The sequence below is a fragment of the Carassius carassius genome, chromosome 35 (assembly GCF_963082965.1).
Source record: "Carassius carassius chromosome 35, fCarCar2.1, whole genome shotgun sequence".
Taxonomy (NCBI): Eukaryota; Metazoa; Chordata; class Actinopteri; order Cypriniformes; family Cyprinidae; genus Carassius; species Carassius carassius.
In genome coordinates, this window is record NC_081789.1 from 22,747,461 (window position 1) to 22,771,653 (window position 24,193).

Consider the following 24,193-nt stretch of genomic DNA (forward strand, 5'->3'; position numbering starts at 1 on the left):
CGTGCTACTTCAGCAGCTGTGTGGAAAATAATTCACACCTGAATAATGAAACTGAAATAACACTATATTGAAAACACACAGCAACTATAAAGGCGTTCCACTAACTGAGCCTCAAACAATAATGTATACAGAAACACAATAGCAAGACTAAACTTATCTTTGCATGTGCAGTGCTAGCATTTGATTTGCAGGTGTACTATTAACAACAAAGACTCAAATTTCTTACACACCTGACTCTGAAAATGTTTGTTAAATGAGTTTTAGCAGCATATAAAGTAGGAAATTTGACTAATTGCTGCATTTTTTAGCTTAAAGTACATCGGTAACTGTTTATGTACAGTACATCTCTTTAGGTGTCATACATGCGCATCTCGCACAAACCTTTGAAAGCTTTTGAAAGTTTCATGCTAATCACCAATCTGTTGCTCTAGTTCCCTTCTTTATGCCCTGCTAACACAAGTCATTACACCCTGCTAGCAAACCCTATAAACAGACCAGCTCAATGCTATTCTCTGCTAACCAAATCCATTAGTTTCCAGCAACCCCTTTGCGTAACATTGCTATCGCACCTCGCCAACAAACCCTTGCTGACTCTGTACTCAGCAAACAGATGTCGCTAAGAACACAATGCTAACAGTGGAAAAATCATTATGGTGGACAATAAAAACAGTAGGCCTAGCAGTTAGCATCATAAAGCACACACAGTTGAACTGCAAATGAGACGAATCCCATATGAAATGCTAATTATGGATGAGAAACATTATTAGTCTTCATTTCAACATGAGTGGTGATTAAAATATGGGAAAGTTGAGAACAAGAGGGCTTTTGTTAGACCTTCGAGAAGGCTATCGCTGAGTAATTGGATCAGGAATGGAGAACGAGGGAGCGCTGAGTATTCGAATTCCTGGCGTTCTTCTGTTACCCGTGGCTGATTCCAGGAGAGATCAGGTTCAGGTTCATTCTTGGGTGTGAAGAAATGAGCCGGTGCCCATGAACAGATGAAGCATTGTGGAGAGAACAGCTGCTTGGCCATCTCTCTTTCTCTTCATCTGTCCAACCCCCCCTCTCTTCCTCTTGTTCAGCTCTCACGTCTAGACTTACGGCCTTTACTTTGGCTCTTCCATTGCTTTTCCTGTTTCAAATTCAGATCTCTATCCTGACTAATAAATATGCTGACCTTGAACACAAACCATCTTAAAAATGCAGCGCTATTGTAAAATATTTATGCTTGCTCATGGCGAATCATTTGTTTAAAAATATTTAGATTAGTTATAAAACTGAAATCGCAATTATGCAATTATCAAATCTCAAAAAGGCTGCAATTTCTTTAAGTAAATATATGCCCTGCATGTTCTTTTGGATATAATATAATTTTCTTAAGGTAATTCAAAATGTGGCAACCATCTTCGCAAACTTGTGGATAGAAATGCTTATAAGACAACTGGGCTTCCTTCCTGTTTTAACATTTAAAAATGTAAAATAAATAAGACAGCCATAAATATTATTAATTTATTTTTAGTATAATTTGTATTAATTTTATTATTATTATTACTATTTTATTTATTATTAATAATAATAATAAACAGTTTCATGAAATTATTTTATTTTGCAGTGAAATATTGCAATAGTAGGCTAATATATCTTAGTTTGATTAATAACTTTACTAGTAATAACAATTATTATAGAATTATATAGTTATATTAGTATTATTAATTAATAGTTATAATAGTTGATAAATATTATTTATTTTATTTTTTTATTTTTTTGCCAAATTATGCAGCTCTACAGACATTATATTATATTATATTATATTATATTATATTATATTATATTATATTATATTATATTATATTATATTATATTATATTATATTATATTTAATCTTTTTATTTTTTTGCCAAATTGTGCAGTACTACAGATCTTTTTTCGCAATCACAATTTTTATCAGAAATTTTTCAATTTGATTTCCCCCCGAATCACATAGTTCTACTTTAAACCCTATTAAACTTTGCATTATTTTAATTATTTTTATAGACAAAATCCCGAATAGACTTTATTTATGCTTTTCCAGGCCTTTTTTTGTCAGCGTCAAATTACATACAGCAGTATTTCCAGTACAGCTTAATGAGAATTCATATTTATGAGCTCAATTTGCACTAAATTCAGAAAAGTTGCTGTAAAACTGCCTTATAAGAAGGAAGACAGAATCCAAGGCAGCATTTCAAGACTCCTTTAGTTTAGCAAGCTAACAAGGGATGAATAAAGACACGCTGGTTCTGAAACCGGAGGAAGTAGATTTGAGACAGACACTCACAAGAGAGAGGAGAGATTAAGGACAGTATTTAAACACTCACACACACGTCAAGTTATCCAAGCCTTACTCACAATGCTGTGTGAGGCAAATGTTGAATGGAAAGAGAGGGACAAAGTGAGAGATGCAGAGAGAGAGGCAGGCTGTGCCGGCGGAAGGTGCTGCTGCTATCCACATGGAATGCTAATGCTCCAGTCGGTGGGTGAGAGCCTATTTTGAGAGCAGGCCTGGTGTGTACCAGCGTGAGCCGCTCTCCTTACACATACAGGATATGGATCACATACAGTACATTCTGCAGGCCATTCTAATCACATATTATTCATAAATGCTAATTCTGACGTATACTGTATTATATTATGTGTGAGCTGTGGATAAAGTCTCTTTAGCTGCTGTGTATGATTGTCTGAGTACGATGACATCACAGACATGTTTCAAGTAAAGTTTCAAAAAAATATTTACATTTCTGTTGAACTATGAAAGCGCCGAATTCTCCTGTCAGCAGTATTTTATGTACTTCGTTTATTCTTCAATGTTTTTTAAGTGAATTAATGTAGTGATTACGTTCCGATGTCACCAGGAACATAGCCGCACATGCATCTGTTTTGCTGTTATAGGAGTTGCCACAGAAATGAAAAATTTCTGAGAGTCTGAGGATGTGAAAAGCTCAGAGTCTCAAGAGTTGTCATCTCATAATTACAGTAATTCTGACACAACATGAATGGAGCAGTTTCAAGACAACATTAAATCACATTTGCATTTAACTTCTATAATGCGTTGTATTCATCGGGATTTCATTAGACTGTGAATCATTGGCAAAGATTAGTTGATTTTTTCTATATTTTTATTTATTTGACAACTTTGATAAAATATCTATCTATCTATCTATCTATCTATCTATCTATCTATCTATCTATCTATCTATCTATCTATCTATCTATCTATCTATCTATCTATCTATCTATCTATCTATCTATCTATCTATCTATCTATCTATCTATCTATCTATCTATCCATCTTACGATTTCTGAGTGAACAAACAACCCACGACTGACTGTCGATTTTGAATATGTCATTTTGCACATCTTTAATCCCTATTTCTACACACACACTCCTCTTTCTTTATGCTGACAGCCCACTGACCTATGTGGATTTGCAATACCAAAGTTCATCTTCACATTTATTTTATCATCCACCCTTATCTTGCAAGTTATTCTCTTCCAGCTGAGATTGTTCTTTACACAGATGTTCAGATTTTCCTGACACAAGCCACGGTTCCTGTCGGCTCTTGTGCACGGTCCCACATGTGTGACTAAATCATTTTTTAAGCATGTCTCCTGATTCACGAAACATTCAGGGCATTCCTCACTCTCGATTGTTTTTCTAACCTGACAAACCCCATCTCACCCTGATTTGGGTGAGGGAGAGAAAATATCACTCTGGAATTTTAATTTCCTGCATGAGTGCAGCCACATGAATGTTCCATATTTTCCACTGTAGCCGATGTTATCACATCAACATAAGAGCACGAAAAACGTCAAAATCTGTCGAAATCTATGTTCGCCTGTGCGTACCCCTCCCGGGGACATTTTGGTGAAAAACAAAACATGCTTATCTTTTCAAGAGCATAAAGTGCAGGTATGGTGCCTCTATGAGTAGCTGGAAATAATACAGGTTTTCAAACTAGGGTCTGGGATCTGTGGTATCTATTAAGAAAATGTGCATATATACATATATATATATATATATATATATATATATATATATATATATATATATATATATATATATATATATATATATATTTATATTTATTTATTTATTTTATTTTTTTAATGGATGTCAGTTAACGTGTTAACATACTGTAATAGTTTATTTGTTTTAAAATAAAAATGTAAAAATAAAGAATATAGTGCCTCACACACCAGAAATGTAGTATATGTGCATCTGATAAAAGTCCAATATAAACTTGAAAAAAATGTACAGATGCTATGCTCTGTATGAAATCTTAATCACAAAATGTAATTTTTTTTTAAGCAATGTTTCGGTCAATTGAACTTCCTCAGGCATAAATGTTTTAAATTAAATTAAATATAAATTAAATGTTAAATATTTATATATTACAATTAAATATGCAATTAATTTAATTAAACAGTTAATTTGGGAAACATCTGTATAATGTCAAACTTAAGATTTTATTTATTTTTATTAAATACAATAAATAAAATAGTTTTTTTATTATTTATTTATTGAATGTATTAATATTTATTTATTTATTTATTATTATTTTATTTAGTTTTATTCAAATTGCAAAAACACACATTTTTCACAAATGACTTTACAAATGTCTATTTTAGGAAGGGAGATCATATTATTTGGGGGCCTTTGGCTTTAAAAAGTAAAAAAATAAAAATAAACCTGTGTTAAGCAATAATAGTAGTGACATTAAACTTTGGATGTTTAAATCAAATTTTTGAATGGTCATCAGTGGAAAAAAATATGCTTCTTGATGGCAGAATGTAATTGTGACATTGACTACAGTAGCTCAGGCTTATATACTGTACGTGTAGGTCCATGTTAGCTAAACCTTGACTTGTTGGTTTGAACCTAACCTTTTGGTTCATCTTACACCACCTCACCACGATGTCCATAGCAGCAGGAAAGAAGCTACACAGCTTCATCTGTTCACAATTTTGATGCTTAAGTGTAAAGCTGCAGTTGTGAGCAAATGGTTTTATCACTCTATTCTGTGTATTTCACCTTTATCATCCCAGACAATCTCTCTTTCTCTCAGCCTTGAACGAGACCAAGAGATTGTTCCTGTTGTGAGGTCTAACCGCTCTCCTTCACACACACACACACACACACACACACACACACACACACACACACACACACACACAGTCCCACAGCCCAGCCGTAATGTTCTGTGTCTGTTTCTAAAAACCAAGCTGGGTGATACAAGTGGAAGAAAAGGTAAGAATTTGAAAATGGCAAGAAAATCTCATTTTTCTGTGTAGTTTGTCCCCCTCACCTAGACTAAACTTAATCTTATTAGCCGTGTCCCCCTTATTATACTCCCAGAATCCCTGTCACTTACTGATTTAAACACTGGCTAACTTACTTACAGCTTAATTGTGACTTGTTTCTTGTTTCAAATATATCTCACATTTTACTTTTTTTTCACAGTATGATTTTAACTCTAATGCAGAAATAGGCTTGCATACTGAAGTCGATGAAGTCTGTAAGTAGCAGGTTCATATATCATTTTATTGCAAAGACTTTAAGTCGGCAAACAGGTTTGGGGATGTGATCTTGAATAGTAAAGCTTCAGGACTATGTGCGATATTGCATATTATGTATGTGTGGTTGCCAGCACTTTTGAATTGTATAGTCCACTTGACATATTGGTTACCCTGGTTAAACTGACACATCTAAACTAATAGCTACAATTGCATAAAGATTGACAGCACCCTGGCTCCGCTCCCACACCATATAATCTGTGCACGTGATATCTTCAGATTCAGAACACTTGGTGTCAGAAGCAGTTTTTCAATTTGCATATTTTAAACATCTTTTACGTGTGTGTGTGTGTGTGTGTGTGTGTATGTGTGTTTTAATCCGTAAAGTCACAGGTTGCAGTTTTTGGGGTTTATTTACAGCTGGGCGTTTAAGCTTGTTAAATTTTGGCTCCCAAAAGTTTTAGATTAGCTGGAGAAACAGTTCTTATCCCATACCACACACATGCTTATTTTGGCATTTCTTGGTGAGCTGACTTGCAAACATAGGGATTGTTTGCAGGCTGGGTTTCTTGGCCTAATGGTTAGAGAGTCGGACTCCCAATCGAAAGGTTGTGAGTTCGAGTCCCGGGCTGGCAGGAATTGTGGGTGGGGGGAGTGCAAGTACAGTTCTCTTTCCAACTTTAATACCATGACTTAGGTGCCCTTGAGCAAGGCATTGAATCCCCAACTGCTCCACGGGCGCCGCAGCATAAATGGCTGCCCACTGCTCCGGGTGTGTGCTCACAGTGTGTGTGTGTGTTCACTGCTCTGTGTGTGTGCACTTTGGATGGGTTAAATGCAGAGCACAAATTCTGAGTATGGGTCACCATACTTGGCTGAATGTCACTTCACTTTTTTTTTTTTTGGTTTTTTTTTTTTTAAGAGATCTGGCAACACTGGACAGAGACAAGCTGGTCTTGCAGAGACAGACTTTGGCATAATGTTTGACTACACTGCAGCTTATTCTAGTCAAGACACCACCAAGAGACCATCTGACCAGCATGTCAGTATGTAAAGTGCACAGTTTGTATTTGTTTGTACACACAGTTTAAACCTGAAATCAGTGAAAAAAAAAAAAATAGGTCAGTGTGAAAAAACTTTATGAATTATGATGAATTCCAAATTATGCTGCAACAGAAAAATAGCAGAACATGTCTTTAAATTTAAATCATAAATACTGATTATTTCACAGACAGAAAAGTAACAAAATATACAGTTATTCTGTTGGATATCTAGTTTCCTTGATGTAAAGTTCCTCAAACAAGTTCCCTACAACCAGTTCCCATCTCAAAATATCAGTTGCTTTAAATTTAATGGTATGTATACGCTAAAATTGACCAAATACATATACTCTACATGTAATACTCCATCATTTTCTAGAGCAGTCCAGAAAAGCAAAGCTCATGAGGCAAAGTTATTTGCTTTAATGGAGAGAGAGCTGAGATTTACTCTCCAATAAAGCTGGGTTTATATGCGACCAATATAACCAGGTTTACGTACCATCATGGTTAGGGTTCCCCAGAGTCCAGGGCTCATCCGAATCGAAGTGTGTGTCTCCTCCGATCCCCGGACCGGGAAAGTAGGCATGCGCAAGAAAACCCCCTTCTCCATCGAAGGGGGAGCTATCGCCATGGAAACCTGAGGCAAAAATGATAGTAATATCCACATCTTTCTTGTTGCGCTCCAGGTCGCTGTAGGGCACTGCCTCGAAACGGAGCGGCGTGACGTTCTGCCACACATCGAACGCCCGGCGAATGGCATTGTGGGTCTCCTCTGCTCCCACCTTAGGAGTGACGTTTTTTATACTGGAAAGAAGGTAAGATGACAATCAGAAAGTTCGTATTTTACATCCAATGATTAAATAAACATGTGTTGCACATGATGAAATGCATGGGACATTTGACTGCAATAGAGCTTGCTATTTGCACATTTTTGAACACTTGGTGTTGAATTACATTTTTTTTTTGTTTTTATAATTCTCTGTGAAGCAGAGTTGTTAAATATAATTTTGTTAATTTCAATAAAGCTAATGTATATTATATAAGTACAATAAATAAAAAGTAAGTTAATAATAAATTTGTTATAAATATGTAATTACTACTTTATTAAGTAATATTACCATCATTTTAGTAATTACTATTACTAAAATGACTGGTTACACTTTATTTTAAGGTGTTCTTGTTGCAGTGTAATTATATATTTAAGTAGGCCTACTGAGTTATTAATATTAATTAACTACATGTATTAACTATAACTGTGGTTAGGGTTACTTGCATGTAATTATGCATAATGAATTGTTATTATAATAATAATTACATGTAATATGTGTAACAAGGACACAATAAAATACATTTCAAAACTAATACAAATGAAGGAAATAAAACAAAGTATAACATTTTAACTAATTTAAAATATGAATAAATACTGTAATTATATATATAACTAAAACTAAAGTAACACTACATGGTTGCATTTTTTAATTTGACCAAAATGCATCTTACAGTATAATGCAGCTTAACTTAGCTTGTATTTTGGAAGCATTTTCACTTCAAAAATGATTTAAAATGCTGTCTACATATACAACTCACTGGGTTTTGGAACAGAGCAAGTGTATCTCACTCCATGTAATCTTGCAGAAAGAAAGAGAAACAGACGAAGAGAGTAAATTATGAGGAACCACTGCTTCTCCTGCCCCTGCTCCTCTGCTGGAGGTTGAAGCAGGTTTATTTTCTCACTGAGGATTACCAACAGCTCACTGCACAACAAAAGCCACCTGATGTGGACATATTTTCAAACCTCTTGTTTTTTTCCGAATGATGTGTATAATATGTTTCATAAGTGTTTTTAAGCTCTTTCCAAAACCACATTTTCTTTAGCCTCTGGACTGAGTTTATGAAGGTTGAAGGATGCTTCTAATACTTCTAATGTACTGTAGTAATGTGTTGGTGTCAGTGTTGAAGAAGCGACTTTAAGACTCACTACCTAGAATACAAGCTACGCATAGTTAGTTCTACCACAGTCAAGCTAATGTTTTGAAAAAGTAGGCTACCTGCATGTCATATAGCCACAACTTAAAAGGGGAAAATCTTTTTAAATGAACAGGTAAGTACTTTCAGACACTCAAATAAAGTAAATAATTTCTTTTTGAACAGCTTAATTTGCAAAAACATTCCAAACTGACTTACTGGAATTAATAAGATCATCCTAGTTTCAATTGCAGAGTAGTTTTGTTAAAACCTAAAATACTAAAATTGTTTTCAGAAATTGTGGAAAAAAATCAACAACAAAAAAACAACCCTAATCTTAACTAAACTTAAAAAAAATGTTAATTGAAAATTAGAAATATTCTCTTGGCAACTAGCTGAAATAAAATAAGTTTAAGTTGATGTACTAAAATTACTAAAACAGAAATAAAAAGGGCTAAATAAAAATATTTAAAATTAAAAATGTATAAAAATGACAAAATCTAAATTGAAAGACAATTGCTAAAACTAAAATGAAAATTAAAACAAAACTGGAAATATAAATAAAAGCACATTCAAACAAATGTTACTTGCATGTAATTATGCATAATGAATTGTTATTATAATAGTAATTACATGTAACATGTGAAACAAGGAAGAAATATGACATTTTTTTCTAAATATTACGAACTCAACTGATTGTAAATATATCTATTGATTTTCACTTTTACTTGACAACATTTAGAAAAGAGCACAGTCGTGAATAAATAATTATTTTGAGGCAGTTTAATTGAACCGTTTACTGGTTTACAGTTTATCTGAATGATTCATTCACAAAGCAATCTGAAAGAAAAAGCAGTTGGTCAAAAATCTGACTCACTTTCTGATTCATCTTCTTACACAGACTCTGATGCTTAAGTACATAGAATATCATTTACTGTAAAACTTCTATTTGATATGTTTCCCATGGGTTACTTTAACATTTACTTGAGGTATCTTCATGAGGGTTTCTCTTCTTATACAGGTACTTAAGTATGACTATCAGGTACTTCAGCATAGTGCTTGTGTCTATAGTGTATTAGCCAAAACTCTCAATCAACTCAGGAGCAGCTGTTTTCTCAAATGTGCTGAGGAATTTAAATTGTATAAAAGCTGTGCCTCTTCAAATATTTACAAGACATGATATCTCACGGAAACCTAAGCTCTATCTCTATTTGTCTCTCTCATTCCCTCCAGGTGGTGCAGGATGGTGTTTGGATATCATCCGCATACAGTTGTTCTGTCTGTGAATGCGAACTATTAGATCAACATCTGGCTTCCACTGTTCATGTATTTTTTTGTCTTTCTCAGCTGTACTTCCCAGAAATCCTAATCCCGTCTTTGAACTTCATGACCCTTCCGATATTTCTTTTCCTCTTTAGGCTTAGATTTTCAGCTCGGCTGCTGTGAAGGCTGCTTGTTAGAGACGTGTGAGGTGTTTTACAAACCTTCCTGCCATGTTTCTCATCTGTGACATACAGAATTGATTCAGTTAAAAAAATCACTGAGAAAAAGGAGCATAAATTTGCATCGAGTCTGGATGCCAGAAAGCACTTGGTTGATGACCAGAGCCAGTGGAAATCGTTTCTAAAGTTTAACCGCGTTAAATCACAACGACAGGTAGGGTTAAGTGTTTGTCAAGAGGGCACAATGGTTATAATTCATAGATCACGTCTTTTGGGGTTTGAACCTATAACTGTTTGGCTGTCAGCCCAGCTCTTTAACCACAAGGCTACACCACCACCACCAGAAGAAATCTTTCCATTGAAAATCCAACAGCAGGGATATTGTCCACTAAACTAAGCGAGGTTGTGTGCCTTTCTGAATTAAATTGAGGGCATGACAGTTAAGTACTGAAAACTGATTTTTTTTTATTTGTGTTTTTTAAAAAGTTCCACGTATAGATGAACAAGTTGTCAAACTGATTTCCGTTCACATGAATCTGCAAAAACGACCAAAAATGCTGACCAGACCAGTAGTTGGTGATACCACTTTGTAAAGAAATACTTAGACATAGCTACTGAACACATTATTTCACAAATTTTGTATTTTTAGTTAACACAGAGACCGTAATGGTATCGTTTTCAAAAGTTTTCAGGCCGCCAAAATGCAGTTGTCATATAAATAAATGGCCAAAAGACATAATTTTTTTTCTTCCATTTTTAGTCGCAAACTGAGTTGTGCAAACACCCCATCAGAATTCTTTTTGAAATTCCTAATTTTTAATTCAATTTTGAATTGAGGTAGCAAACAGCAAGTAGAATTAAAATAAATCAAATGCTGGTTTGTTTAAAAGTTTTAAAAGTCATCGATAAAATTCTAAATATAAACTGATTTAAAATTTAATAAGTCTAGATTTATACAATTTACAACTTTACAGATTAAATCGTAAACCTATAATCTTACTGAATAATACATGCCAGTGCACAAATAAGTTATAATAATAATAATATTAATAAAGTATATTGATATTTAAATATTACATTATTTAAATTTATAAAAAAAATAATTTGTATGTAAAATGTTAAATATATATAGAATAGATTAACATGTATATTTGTTCAAAAATATGCTGGCCTAGTTGACTTCCAACAAAAGAATGAAACGTTTGCATTTAGTGGACAATTTTATGAAAAGTGACTTTCAAAAGAGGAACAAAAGCAAACGATTTTCTAAAATAATCAACATTTTGCCACAAACGCTTTCCACAGAGCTTGCCCTGAACCCTGAGCATCCTTTAAGCCACTAAATTGTGAATTCATATGAGAAAATGTTCTTTTCAAAAACACAGGACAGCCTAAACCGACTTCTGTCAAATCAATAGTTAACAACAGTGCCCATTACATATGCTGTTACAACAAAAATTGTGGTATTATATCATCTTAACCCATGTTAACACAAGGTTCTCACACGAAAGAGTCACTGAATGCACAACACCTCGCTTTGTTCTTTCAGGTCCTTTGCTGGCGATATTGAAACTATGTCAGTTACGTGAATGACTGTGTGTGTGTCACTGGTTATGAGAACACAGACTGCTTTGAGACCAACTCAATTAGCCCAGACTAAAACACACACATACAGTGATGCTATTTGTGCTTGTTATAGCATAAGGATGAGGAGAGGCCTCTGTATGTGTGTGTGTGTGTGTGTGTGTGTGTGTGTGTGTGTCTGTGTGTAAGTACTGCCTACCCATCTGCTCACCCTGGCTACACACACACACACACACACCCCTGCCTAAAGCCACCATTCCATTCCATAATCATAATCTTTCTCTATCGCTCTCTTTCTTTCTCTCTTTATCAGTAGGCTGTATTGTTTGACTTATGTCATATCAAAAGATGTGCTACTAGTCTTTTGTAATTTCGTCTCGTCCATCAGCTTGCAAAAACACTTTTACTGTACATTAACACAATTAGAGAAGGCCAGAGAGTTTAAAGAAGAAATGTTAAGCTGGATTTTTTTTATTCAGTAAGAATATTTATTATTTGAGCTGTTCAGCTGTCTAAATCTTCATTCTGAGGCGAGACTGTGTTTCTAGGTGGATAAACTTCTGCTTATGTTCTACAGTGGTGTGAGATTGTCCGTCACAGCCGTCACACAAACCCACCGACAAAGTACTGTCAAGCAGATTATTTTGAGGCAAATGTAACATGGTTATATTTGAATATAGGTCGTGCATAAGCTGTGGGATTATCAAAGAAATATTGCATTTATAGAGAGCATCATGTTAGTATAATACATGTAACACCAATACAAATCACTTGTCGCTGAGGTTATATAAGAACAATAACTCATTTTAAGAATGTAGGTCAGAAAAGATGGTGTATATGCCAAAAACTGTTTTCAAATTTATAATAATCAGGATATTTCTGAAGGATCATGTGACACTGAAGACTGGAGTAACGACACTGAATATTCAGCTTCGCATCACAGGAATGAATGAGGTTTAAAATATATTAAAATAGATTACTTTAAACAGTTACTTTAAATTGCATTAATATTACATAATATTACTGCTTTTACTGCATTTTAACAAAATAAAAGCAGCTTTAATCAGCATAAGAGACTTATTTTCAAACAAGACACATTTATACTTGAGAAACAAAATTGTATAAAATATAAAAACTTGTTTTCAGAGAATACATTTTGAATTAAGTCTGTTTTTCTTACCCCATTGGCAAAAAGTTTTTTTCTTGATTCAAGCATAAACCTCACTATAATAATGTTGGATTTATGCTTAAAAGAAAAGTAAGAAAAATACACTTTCTCTGAAGTATTTTAAGCAATTTTGCTTCTAAACAAAATGTGTCTTGGAAATGTGGAAATTTCACAGAAATGCACAAAAATAAATAATTTCATAACACATACACACAAAGTAAGTGTGTTTTAGTAACTCACCTGTATGTGATATGTTTATGTTGCCATTTCTGCCCTGTGAGGGCATAACGTCTTTTTCGGACGCTAAATTTCGAGGCACCGCCGAACTGGTCTGGCACCCCACATCGTGGCTTCTTCATCCAGCTGAGAGAGAAACATAAGTAGATTCATTAATATTTCATTGCTTCTCACTTGTCTGAGCTTCTACAGTACACAACACTAAAATGTTCATAGATTAATTGGAATTCTAGAATAACCCCTCAAAATACGCAAGGTTTCCATCATATCAACCTGATTAACATTAACTTGTGTATTTAATAGTATAAGATCCACCATGTTTTCAAAGATGAATAGAGAGGCCAAATATCAGCCAATTAATCAACTAAATTAATACTGTATGGTTACTCTATTCATAACACTGTTCCCTTCAATTAGAGTTCACACAGAGATAGAGAAGCCTAGACAAGTTCAGAAACAAATCATAAGAGAAGTGTCAGCCTCACCTTATGGTGATATCACTACGCCGAAGCAAAAAGGAAACAAAAAGATCACATAAGAGTTATGACATCACCAGGATCCTAGTGGCCAGATGTTGTACATCAGTGTTTCCCAACCGTTGTAGACGTTTGTAGCCCTTATAAGACAGGTGTGAGTGTCTTTCAATAATGACAAACTAGAACAATATCTTAAATAAAAGTTCCATGAGGTTGTTTTCACAGTGATGCCTTAGAAGAACCTCTTCTGGTCCCCAAAGAACAGTTCTGTTAAGAACTCCACTATAAAAAACCTTTTCTGGAATGGAAATATTCCATGGATGTTGAAAGTTCTTCATGGAACCATAGATGCCAATAAAGAACCTTATTTGAAGAGTGTGGTTGGGAATCACTGCTGTACACCAAATTCAGTATGCATAGACGTACATTTTTCATATTGATTTTGAGCAGTTTGTAAAGGCATTTCTAAAATCAAATCCGGTAATTCCCCATCCATTACCCTTCTGAAATCAGTTTTCATGTTAGTCCGGGGTGGTTTATGCTGATCTCGATGGTGGTTTAGCAATTTACATTCATACATTTCACATATATTTTAGCCCAAAATTATTTTGCTATAAACTGTAGTCATTTTTGACGCCATATTGAATTTAATGCAGCTGAAAACGAGACTGCGAGGGATAGATTTTACAATGGCACATTCTGTATAGAAGGCCCAGATCACTTAATTTTCACCACTTTCAAAACTGTTTTATGGGGTTTTTAACTACTGAAAGTTTTTCATCCAATGAACAATCAGTATGTTGTTAAACAACAGTGCAATCTACTGACCTTCACAGCCTCATTTTCTTTCCTGTCAAAAATTAAATATAACACTACCCTGATTAAGGTCTATTAGGTCTATTCCCTGGGAACTGAACCCATGACTTTGGCATTACTAGTGCAGGTGTTGGTAGAGACAGCTCATGATGGGGAACTAAACATGCTGGCAACCGTCTTTGTTGGTTTTTGCAATGGTAAAGTATAGCCACTAATTTAGTTGTACACAATCAATGATGTTAAAGAGTCTCTGAGAAGAACAACATCATGTTAAACTTCTGACCCAGAATCAGTCGATATTGGAGCGAGTGGCCGTGTGAGAGTGTAACTGCTACTCACTCAATGGTGTTCTTATCCAGTTCACCGGTGACATTAAGGCCGTAGAGACGCTGCATGGCAGCGATAGCAGACTGCATGGTCTGTTCTGACCGCAGGACGGACATTCTGGGGTCTGTGGGAGGGAGGTAGCCATACCGCTGCAGCCAAGTCTGAGAGTGAGAGAGACTTTTGTTTAATCATTACACGTCACTTTTGGGAACATATATTCTTTTAATATCATTAAGCATTTAAGCATAAGTCGATGCATTAATACCTTTCCATCTTCGCATGCTGAGTGTAAGATATAACCGTAGCTTTACATGCAAGGCTGAACTACCTTCTATGTTTCTAATTCATGTGTAGTTATTATAATTCAACACATTAATTAATCTCACATTTGAATATATAAATAATGTATAACTAATATATATCTGTATTATATAATAAAATATCTTTGTATTATTTACCTATAATACATGTATGTTATTATGTGTAATTGATTTGTAATTTGTAATTAATTTGTAAATATAAAAAAAATGAAAATGGTCATTCTTGTTTACGAATATGCAATTATATGTAAATGTGTGGAGTTAAAAATTAATAAATAATGTAAAAAAAATAAATAAATGTAAATAAATTTGAATAGATTTTTTATTAGATTTTATGAATATTTTATTAATTGATTTATATATATATATATATATATATATATATATATATATATATATATATATATATATATATATAATGTATATTTTTATATTTAAGATTTTATGTATTTAATTAATTCTTAGTCCACAACTTACTGAAATATGCAGTTTATAAGTAAAAAAAAGAAAAATATATACACATATCTTTTACACACACACACACACACACATTGTAATAATTTTCATTTTCATTTGTACACCACTTAACTGAAAAAAAAAAAAAAAAAAAAAAAAAAAAAAAAAAAAAATTATATATATATATATATATATATATATATATATAATTTAATATCATTGAATTATAATTTTTTCTTAACATAGCTAAAATAACTCAGTTTCTTGAGAATACATATGAAATTGAGAGGAAAAACAACTAATATGCCTAAGGAAATATAACCAGACAGAATTTTATTTTCTTAGAATAGCTAAATGAACTCATACTGACAGAGTTGTCTGGAGAAACATGGCCGCTGCTACCGTTATTGCCATTAGCAGATTAAAAAGAAGGTTGAGTTTATTTTGCAGTGATTTTCTCATTAATGCTGGAGAGAAGCGGTAGGAAATGCTTACACGGATCCTCTGCTGAGCCATCTGCTGCCTTCAGCAAACAGCCAAATGCATCACAACTCTACAACACTCATCATGACACTGAGAGTATATGTGTGTGTGTGTGTGTGTGTGTGTGTGTGTGTGTGTGTGTGTGTGTGTGTGTGTGTGTGTGTGTGTGTGTGAATCATCATCTCTCTTCTAGCTATAAGAACATCCATGTCCTAACATGCCCTTTTCTAAAGTCACTGTGCCTGTGCTAAAGAGAAGTCCACCAGATAAACACACACAAATAGAGGTCAAATCCAAATCTCTGCTGTATGTGAAGCTTATCTGGACATTAAAAATATTTGTAACATTTGAAAGAACAGGTCTTATAGATACAGTTGTTTGCTGTCAAATGCCAGCTTCTTTGATCTTGACTTGGTAAGCTGAATTTTGATTGGCTGCTGATGGTCATTTTAGTTGCTTTGTACAATTAATAATGCTATAGGATTTCAAAGTATTAAAGAATTTACATGACACAGTTAATCTTATTAGAATTCAATTGTTTTAAAAGGGAATGTTCTCGGAACATTTGCTAATGTTCTGGCAACATTCTCTAAAAGTTATGAACAAATGTTCTCCCAGTAACGTTAATAGAATGTTCGTTCAAAGTTCTCTGGTCTTTTATGTTCTCAAAACAGCAAAACATTAGCAAAAAAAAATTAGCAAAAACATTCATGGAACGGTTTTCTTCTAAAATGTTTTGGTTGAAAATTCGTCTTTTTTTTTTTTTTAAATGTTACAGTTTCAGAATGTTTACGAAATGTTCAAAAGTAAAGTTATAATATTTACAAAATTATATGAATTTTTTATTTTTTTTATTTATTGACATTTTGAATTTTCAGAACATTCAGAAATAACGTTTTCATAACATAATGGGAATGTTAGTACAACTTACCATTTCAAGACTAAACATACATTTTTAAGTTGAGACAACATTGTTTATTTTATTTATTTATTTATTTATTTGACAATGTATTTTCTTTTTTAGTAATTCGACAAATTGATAACTAGTATACTATTATTTAATGTACTAACTTCCATAAAACTTAGACCGAAAATAAGAAAATCTAAAAAAAATACAACTGGGTTTCTATTCATTCTTCGCTTGGACAACTTTTATATTTGCATACTTGGATATTTGGATAATTTTCACTAATGAGAATGATTATATTTTTTTTTTTGCATTGCTGTTATGATGATGATATCTATGCAAAGTATTTTTCGTGTGCTAAAGAAAATTTCTGTTCTGGGGTGAAATATGAGCTAGATATTTCTATGGGAGATTCTGTTTTTTTTTTTTTTTGAAGGTCCTGCAGCTTGCGAATTTGATGACATACTCATCTAAAACACATAACACGATTTACCCAAGTATGACATGTTCCTGGATCTACCAGGAATGTTTTGTGTTAATCAAACCCATTTAAAGACTAAATTGAGGTTGGTCTGTGAGATAGGCCTACATGACAGAAAGCTTAACCCTCTGGAGTCGATTAACGTGTATACGCGTTATGATGCATTTTCTGCTGGTAACCCCGAAAAGAACTTAAATTACACTTTCAGTTTTGATCATACAGATAAGAGCAATACATCAATCGAATCTGTAAAGGGTCTACTTTTTTGTATACAGATATAATAACAACAAAACTTTGTACATTTATAAAATAAAGATAACAAACAAGGTGTGTTGTCTGCAGCCTTTGTCTGCGCTGATCTTCATTTACAAACACGTCATTAAAATGTACTGTAACTCAGTGAATACTCAATGAAGAGACATGAGAGAGATATCTATAGAAAGCCTGACATGTCTACTTTTAAACTAAACAAGTGCTGCTGAAAACAGATATTCTGTGATAAAGTAATCCATATGAAAACAACACGATGTCCGTTTTTCACGTCTCCCTTGATTGTCTTCTAATGTGACCACGCCCCCGCGCTGAACGCCCTATTCAGATTCAAACTGAAGATAACATGTAAACATTTACTAGTTAGATTTTTTCCAAAGACTGTTTCCAAACTATAATTCCTGACAAAATGTATAATCAAGTGACATTATGAACATTATGAACATTATGAAGTTTCAATAACAATATACACTACTATACCATTCAAAAGCTTTATGTAAATAATATAAATGTAACAAATAAATGTAACAGTAACAAATGTAACAAGCAATGCTGTTCTTTCAATTTACCCCCCCCCCTCCCCCCAAAAAACTGAAAAAATATTTTCAGCTCTGTTCAGCATTAATAATAATAATAATGACTGACTGAAAGGCTCATTATGTGGGTCTTTGTCTTTGTCACAATGATATTCGTGGTAGTTGACCTCTACTCGCATATGACTTTTACCAACAAAAAGTGTCTTCGAAATTTTAAATCAAAATATTGTTTTCTGTGAGTGAGTAAACAGATGATTTTCACATAACTTAGAAAGAAAAATTCTAGGCTACAAGCTCCAGTTCTCAAAAGTCCTGGGAACCAATGTTCTTCATTTGTTTTATGGCCTTATTCAAGTGATTTAACATTTTTAGTTTTTCACTAACCATGCATATCATTTTTTTTCTCAAAAACACAATCATGTACATACATGCTGCTCACATATTATTATAGCCCAGTTTGTGCTGATTGCAGTGAGATTAGACTTGAGCTATTTAGATGTTTATAAGAAACTGAAAAAAGCACAAATGTCAGGGCATGACAAAACTTCTCCAGGCCCCAAAATTACCCTTAGACTACAGAGGTAATATATAACAGGTCACATGAATATATCTCTGTTACACTGTCTCACACACAGCGATCAGAGGACTTGATTCACTTAGGCTGTTTTATGTGTTAAGGATAACAAGGATAATTAGTTGTGTTGTGAATACACACATGTGATACCCATGTGAAAGAAAAAGCCCAAATATGTCTCTTCTTGCTCAGATTTTGAAGAGCCAAGTCAATGTTATTTTAGTAGTATTTCTAAACTATTGACACATTAGTTGACACATTAGATGACACATTTTGTCATCTTTGTATATATATTTTTTTATTTTAGTTTTTAGTCATTTTAGTTTTAGTCATTTTAATATTTCAGCTCTAAATTATTTATTTCAGATTAGCTTGAAAATTTTCATCTAATATTTAGATGATTTTTAAATAATTAAATTATATAAATTAGACTTTTAATATGTTTTCATTTCATTTTAGTTTTAGTTTACATTTGAGTAATTTTTAATGCATTTTCTTTCTTTGTGTTTATTTATTATTATTATTATTATTATTATTATTTGTCATATTTGTATATATACGTTTTTTTTTTTTTTTTTTAGAAATTGTGGTACTTCAAAATCAAATTATTTATTTTAGTTTTCCAAAGAAACATATCTTAGATTTTTGTAAGTTTAAGTTTTTCAATTAATATGTAGAATTTTTTTATTCATAATTATATTTCTATTTAATATATTAATTATATTTTTATATACGTTTTCAATTTAGGTTTGATTTACATTTAAGTATTTTACTATTAGTATTTTATTTTAGTTTTTTTTTTTTTTCATCTAAGTTATTTTTTATTTCTTCTATATTTATAACAATATTTATTTTGGTTTTAGTTTTAGTAATTTTGGTACTTCAAGTTCAAATTATTTATTTTAGGTTAGTTTCCAAAGCAACATATCTTAAGTTTTTTAAGTTAGGGTTAAAGTTTTTCATCATATTTTTATTTCAAAACTTATTGAGCTATGAAAGAGCAATATCTCATCTAGGGTTAACTAAAATATGCATAACACATTTTGACCTGACAAATAGGCAATTTAATTTAGAATTTTTAACAGAATTTTTACAGGTTGCCCTTCAGCCCGACTAATGGCACGCCTGGTCAGGGAAGTGTAACGCTGTGCTAAAATATCCCGTATTTGCATTCATTCACAGCATGCTGTTAGCTTAACACCGATATGTTATCTTCAGATGTTTTCCTCTGCACAGGAATCATGCTTTTAACTGGCACAGGCATTTGGCACTTATAGTCAGAATTCATGAATAAAAACCGTAACCTAATTTGATGTCGGAACGGGATCCAAGGGGATCTATGGTGGTTCAGGTTTACAGACACATATGTGATGAGGTGTTGCATAATGCACAGACCTGAAGTGAGTGAGGAAACCAAACCAGAACAGCAAATCTGTCACGTTTTTGTAGGCGGCATTGTGCAGAGGTGCTATAATTCGATTGCACAACTCAACACAGTTATTGCTGCCCAGCATCTACACCCAACGCTTCATGTTCCTCTGTTTGTTTAGGGTGCTGAGGGACATTTTTTCCAGAAAGAAGAATGACAAACTATTCTCAAACTTTATTTCAAAACCAAAAGGTTGCAAAACACCTCAAATCCTGGCAAAAAACGTAAGTATAAACAAACACAGTGAAGCTCAACTTAATCTGTGGGAGGTATGGTGCATTATTGTGTTAAGTGCTGGCAAACGTTTTAGACACGCTGCACTATTTAAACCAGTAAACTTAAAAGTGAAGTGTGCCATTTCTCTGGCACTAATGGGACCAAAATCTGTTTGTTTGAAAGGCCTGACTGGTTTAGCCATAACATCAGTATTGTGGGACTATTTGTTTGTCCAAACTTTGTTGAAATCATCATTTTTGCAATTATGTTTAGTTCCAGTAGTGAAGCAGAAATTACAAACCACAGGACTTTTAATGGCTAAATAGCTACAGTATATAAATAGCTAAATACTGTAGCTAATTTGGGTAGATAATATGTTCACAACCCTAGTAGTGTCCACAGACAAGTTTAGAGTAAATTGTGTATTATTAATAATAATAATAATATCAATAATACGTTCATGTTAAAAGTTTAATTTAATGCCATTAAATATAATTGAATTTATTTATCTGACAGATTTTGACAATTATTCTTGCATTCTGCTTTCTAAGGACTGTTTTTTGAGACAAGAAATTGTTATTTAAATAGAAATTGTGCATAATATAATATAATATAATATAATATAATATAATATAATATAATATAATATAATATAATATAATATAATATAATATAATATAATATAATATAATATAATACATTTTTAAAGTTCAATTTAATGCAGTTTAATTTCATTTACTTTACAGATTTCTACCATTTTTGAAGGATGTTTTGAGAAATAATTTTTAATAATAATAATAATACACGTTTAAAGTGTAATGTCATTTAGTTGAATTATATGTATTTATTTTACCAATTTTGACAATTATTTTTGAATTCTGCTTTCTATAAACTGTTTATAGAAACAAGAAAAATTGTGCAATAATATAATATAATAATACATGCTTAAAGTTTAATTTAATTTAATTTATTTACACATTTTGACAGAATTATTTTTGCATTCTTATCCTCTTTTGAGAGCCATCTGCTTTTCTGTTGTCCTAAGATGAACTGGACCACTCTCATGCCTCAGTACAAGATTTATAGTATGCTAGCTGCCATCCAAACATTCAAATATAATTAGAGAGGAACACAAAACAGTGGAAATGACGATAAAAAGAAGGATAATCCGAGGCGTTTGGCACTTTAGGTTCATCTTCGTGTTCCCTGGTGTCTAAACTCATTTCTTCTTCCAGCTTTCCAGTGTTATCTACCCTCTTTTATCTGTTGATGATAGACAGCTGAGCTCCACACAGCAGGTCAATGTTTTCTAACACCTCTCTGTCAATCACTTTATATCAGAGCAGAACACATTTAATACAGTGAAGACAGATACATGCGTGTTATGTAAGTAGAGAAATATTCAGAAAAGGTCTTCCTCTGAGCTATGGATTATTCAGTGTATGACTTGTACATTTGGCTGTACATAGTCATCGTTAGTGTGAGGGGTTTTGTGAGGACTGAAGATACACCAGGGGACCTCTAGAGGGAGAGAGAGTGATCTGAGGTGCATTTGGATTTGGGAAAATTTGGCATGTTTGGTGCAGCATTAAGAAGATTGAGGCCATTAAAAACCACAACTATGGAATTACATTTGTTTCAATAATAATGAACAAAACTTTATAAAACTGAATGTAACTTTTTCAGAAACTATCCAAAAATATGCCATTACAAAAGAAGAAAAACACAATGAAAATAAAAAAAATGCACTCAGTCGCACAAATTTAACAGGCTCTTCAAATATGCTTTATTCTTTGTTAATGTTTTTCAAAGATTCGTTTTTTGCTAATCGTGGATTCTAAATTAATTGCCACAGATTTCGCTTACGTTTCGCAGTTTTTCGTTTGGTGTTTTGACACAAACCTCTCGTGGGGGCGGGCTTAACAGTGATCTACTCTGATTGGATAGTGAAGTTTCGTTCATTATTATTGAAACAAATGTAATTCCATACACAACCAGGATACAAGATACTGTACGTTGGCTCCTTGGATGTGGACTGCATGTCAAATGAACAAAGAGCTTTGGGCCTACAGGTGTATTTTGGTGAGACTGACATTTATTTACTTGGCAGATGCTGTTGTCAAAAGCAGTTTACTGTACTTTTTTCACTCAAGTGTCTTGCTGAAAGACACTTTGGGCTACAAGCTTTAAGTTATAAACCCAGATATTTAACCATTTAGTCTACCAACTTGTTTATTCATTGTTTTTTTTTTTGTTTTTTTTTGCTGAAAACTGTTTGCTAACTGTTGTTTTTTTGTTAATGCATCTTGATTTTTGTCATTCATGTGTGATTATGGATGTGTTCCAAATAGCAAACTTGTCAATGAGAGAGATATCCGTTAGCATTTTTGTTAATCTCATTGGTAGTTACATATCTACTGAAGGACTTTCTGGAAGTATGTAAGCTGCTATGGAAGAAGTGAGCTGTTCTTTGCTCATAGGTATATTTTTCATGAGCCAATCACATGAGCCATAAATACCATATGAATAACATTCATGAAAATGACGGTTGAAATTCCTATTTTGTATTATTGCACACTTAGCCTCAAAACTATTGGTCACTAGGAAATGTAATATAATAAAATATTATATATGTGGTTATACATAGCTTCCAAATTTGTATTTTTTTTTAGTTCTTTTTTATGTCCTTTTGTGCCATTATTATTATTTTTATTTTATTTATTTTATTAAATGTTAGTTTTAGTAAGTTGCTTTTTTTTTTTTTAAATAACATGTATATTCTAAGAAAATAAAATATTTTAATTTGTCATTTTTATATTTTGCCAAAACTTTTCATTTTTAATAGTTTTATTTTTAGTTATAAAACTATAAAAATAACAATGGAACATAGCCATTGTTGAACTGCAAAAAGGTCAACCAACATCATACAATATGATTTAGGCCGGAGCGGACCTGACGCCATAGTCTGTTTGCAGAACCGCGCCACTGAACTTTCAGAGCTGATGTGCTTCATGGATCACTAGCTAATAAGCCAAACGAGGCCTAATTAGCCTCATAGAAACATCAAAGCTGAACCCTAAAGGCCGTCCGAATGCTTCATTAGCAATGAACCACCCTCAGAGAGAAGATGTGACCATGGCAACATGTACAGATGGAGTATAGATCACAGATAAATAAGTGACTTTTGAGCTTGCCTAGTCAAAATACTTCTAATTCCATCCTGTAAAATCCTTTGTTCATCTTTAGAAGTGAAATATCTGTTTTTGGTTCTGTGGTTCTTTCAAAACATTGTTTGTTTGAGAATCCAGACCTGCCAAGCAACAGAAACACTTGCTCAACCAATAGTGTGAGTTTGGGGCGGGGCTATTTTTGTCTGACCAATGACAGACAAGGGGTGTGTTCAGGGAGACCTGTGTGAAAACAGTCACTATTTTAGTTTAAATAATTAAAAAAATTTAATTCCAAGTGAGGATAGACCTCAGAACTTTAACAGATTAATACTTGATCATTGTATGGGCTTATGGAAAGCTTTACATCACTAATGCTACATTAATTTTAATGTGTGATTGAATCATCCCTGCATGCAATTTGAGTTGCCATAACTGTTGTTCTGCCTCTCTGTATATAATATGTGTGTGTCTGTCTAAGCACATTGTTTAGCTTATATATAAAAAAAAAAGATCTTTCACACAATGGCACTTAACTGCTGTCTGTTTTAGCTGAGCTGTGACACCAGACACATGGGATCTCTTGCGTCACCTGTGCTTTAGTGAGTGTAAGTGTGTGTGGGTAAAGGCTATCACTCTCTGGTATTGGTTTTCACATGCACTAAATTATTCATCCGGACACATACCAAAGCGTCATATCGCACATGAGATCTCCATGGCTACCTCTCCGTCTCATGCCCTCCATCAAC

The 24,193-nt window shown here is 33.1% G+C and overlaps 1 protein-coding gene across 2 annotated transcripts in view; it reads right to left on the bottom strand.

Moving 5' to 3' along the window:
- Positions 1-24,193, bottom strand: part of LOC132116250 (matrix metalloproteinase-16-like) — a 77,427-nt gene that overhangs the window by 25,603 nt on the left and 27,631 nt on the right. The window contains exons 3-6 of one of the 2 annotated variants that reach the window (XM_059524991.1): positions 14,618-14,766; positions 13,472-13,486; positions 12,990-13,112; positions 7,090-7,394 (exon numbers count right to left, since the gene is read on the bottom strand). In XM_059524991.1, coding sequence (XP_059380974.1) covers positions 7,090-7,394; positions 12,990-13,112; positions 13,472-13,486; positions 14,618-14,766 — 592 coding nt within the window. The remainder of the gene's footprint in view (positions 1-7,089; positions 7,395-12,989; positions 13,113-13,471; positions 13,487-14,617; positions 14,767-24,193) is intronic. The other variant, XM_059524992.1, reaches the window with a different exon arrangement.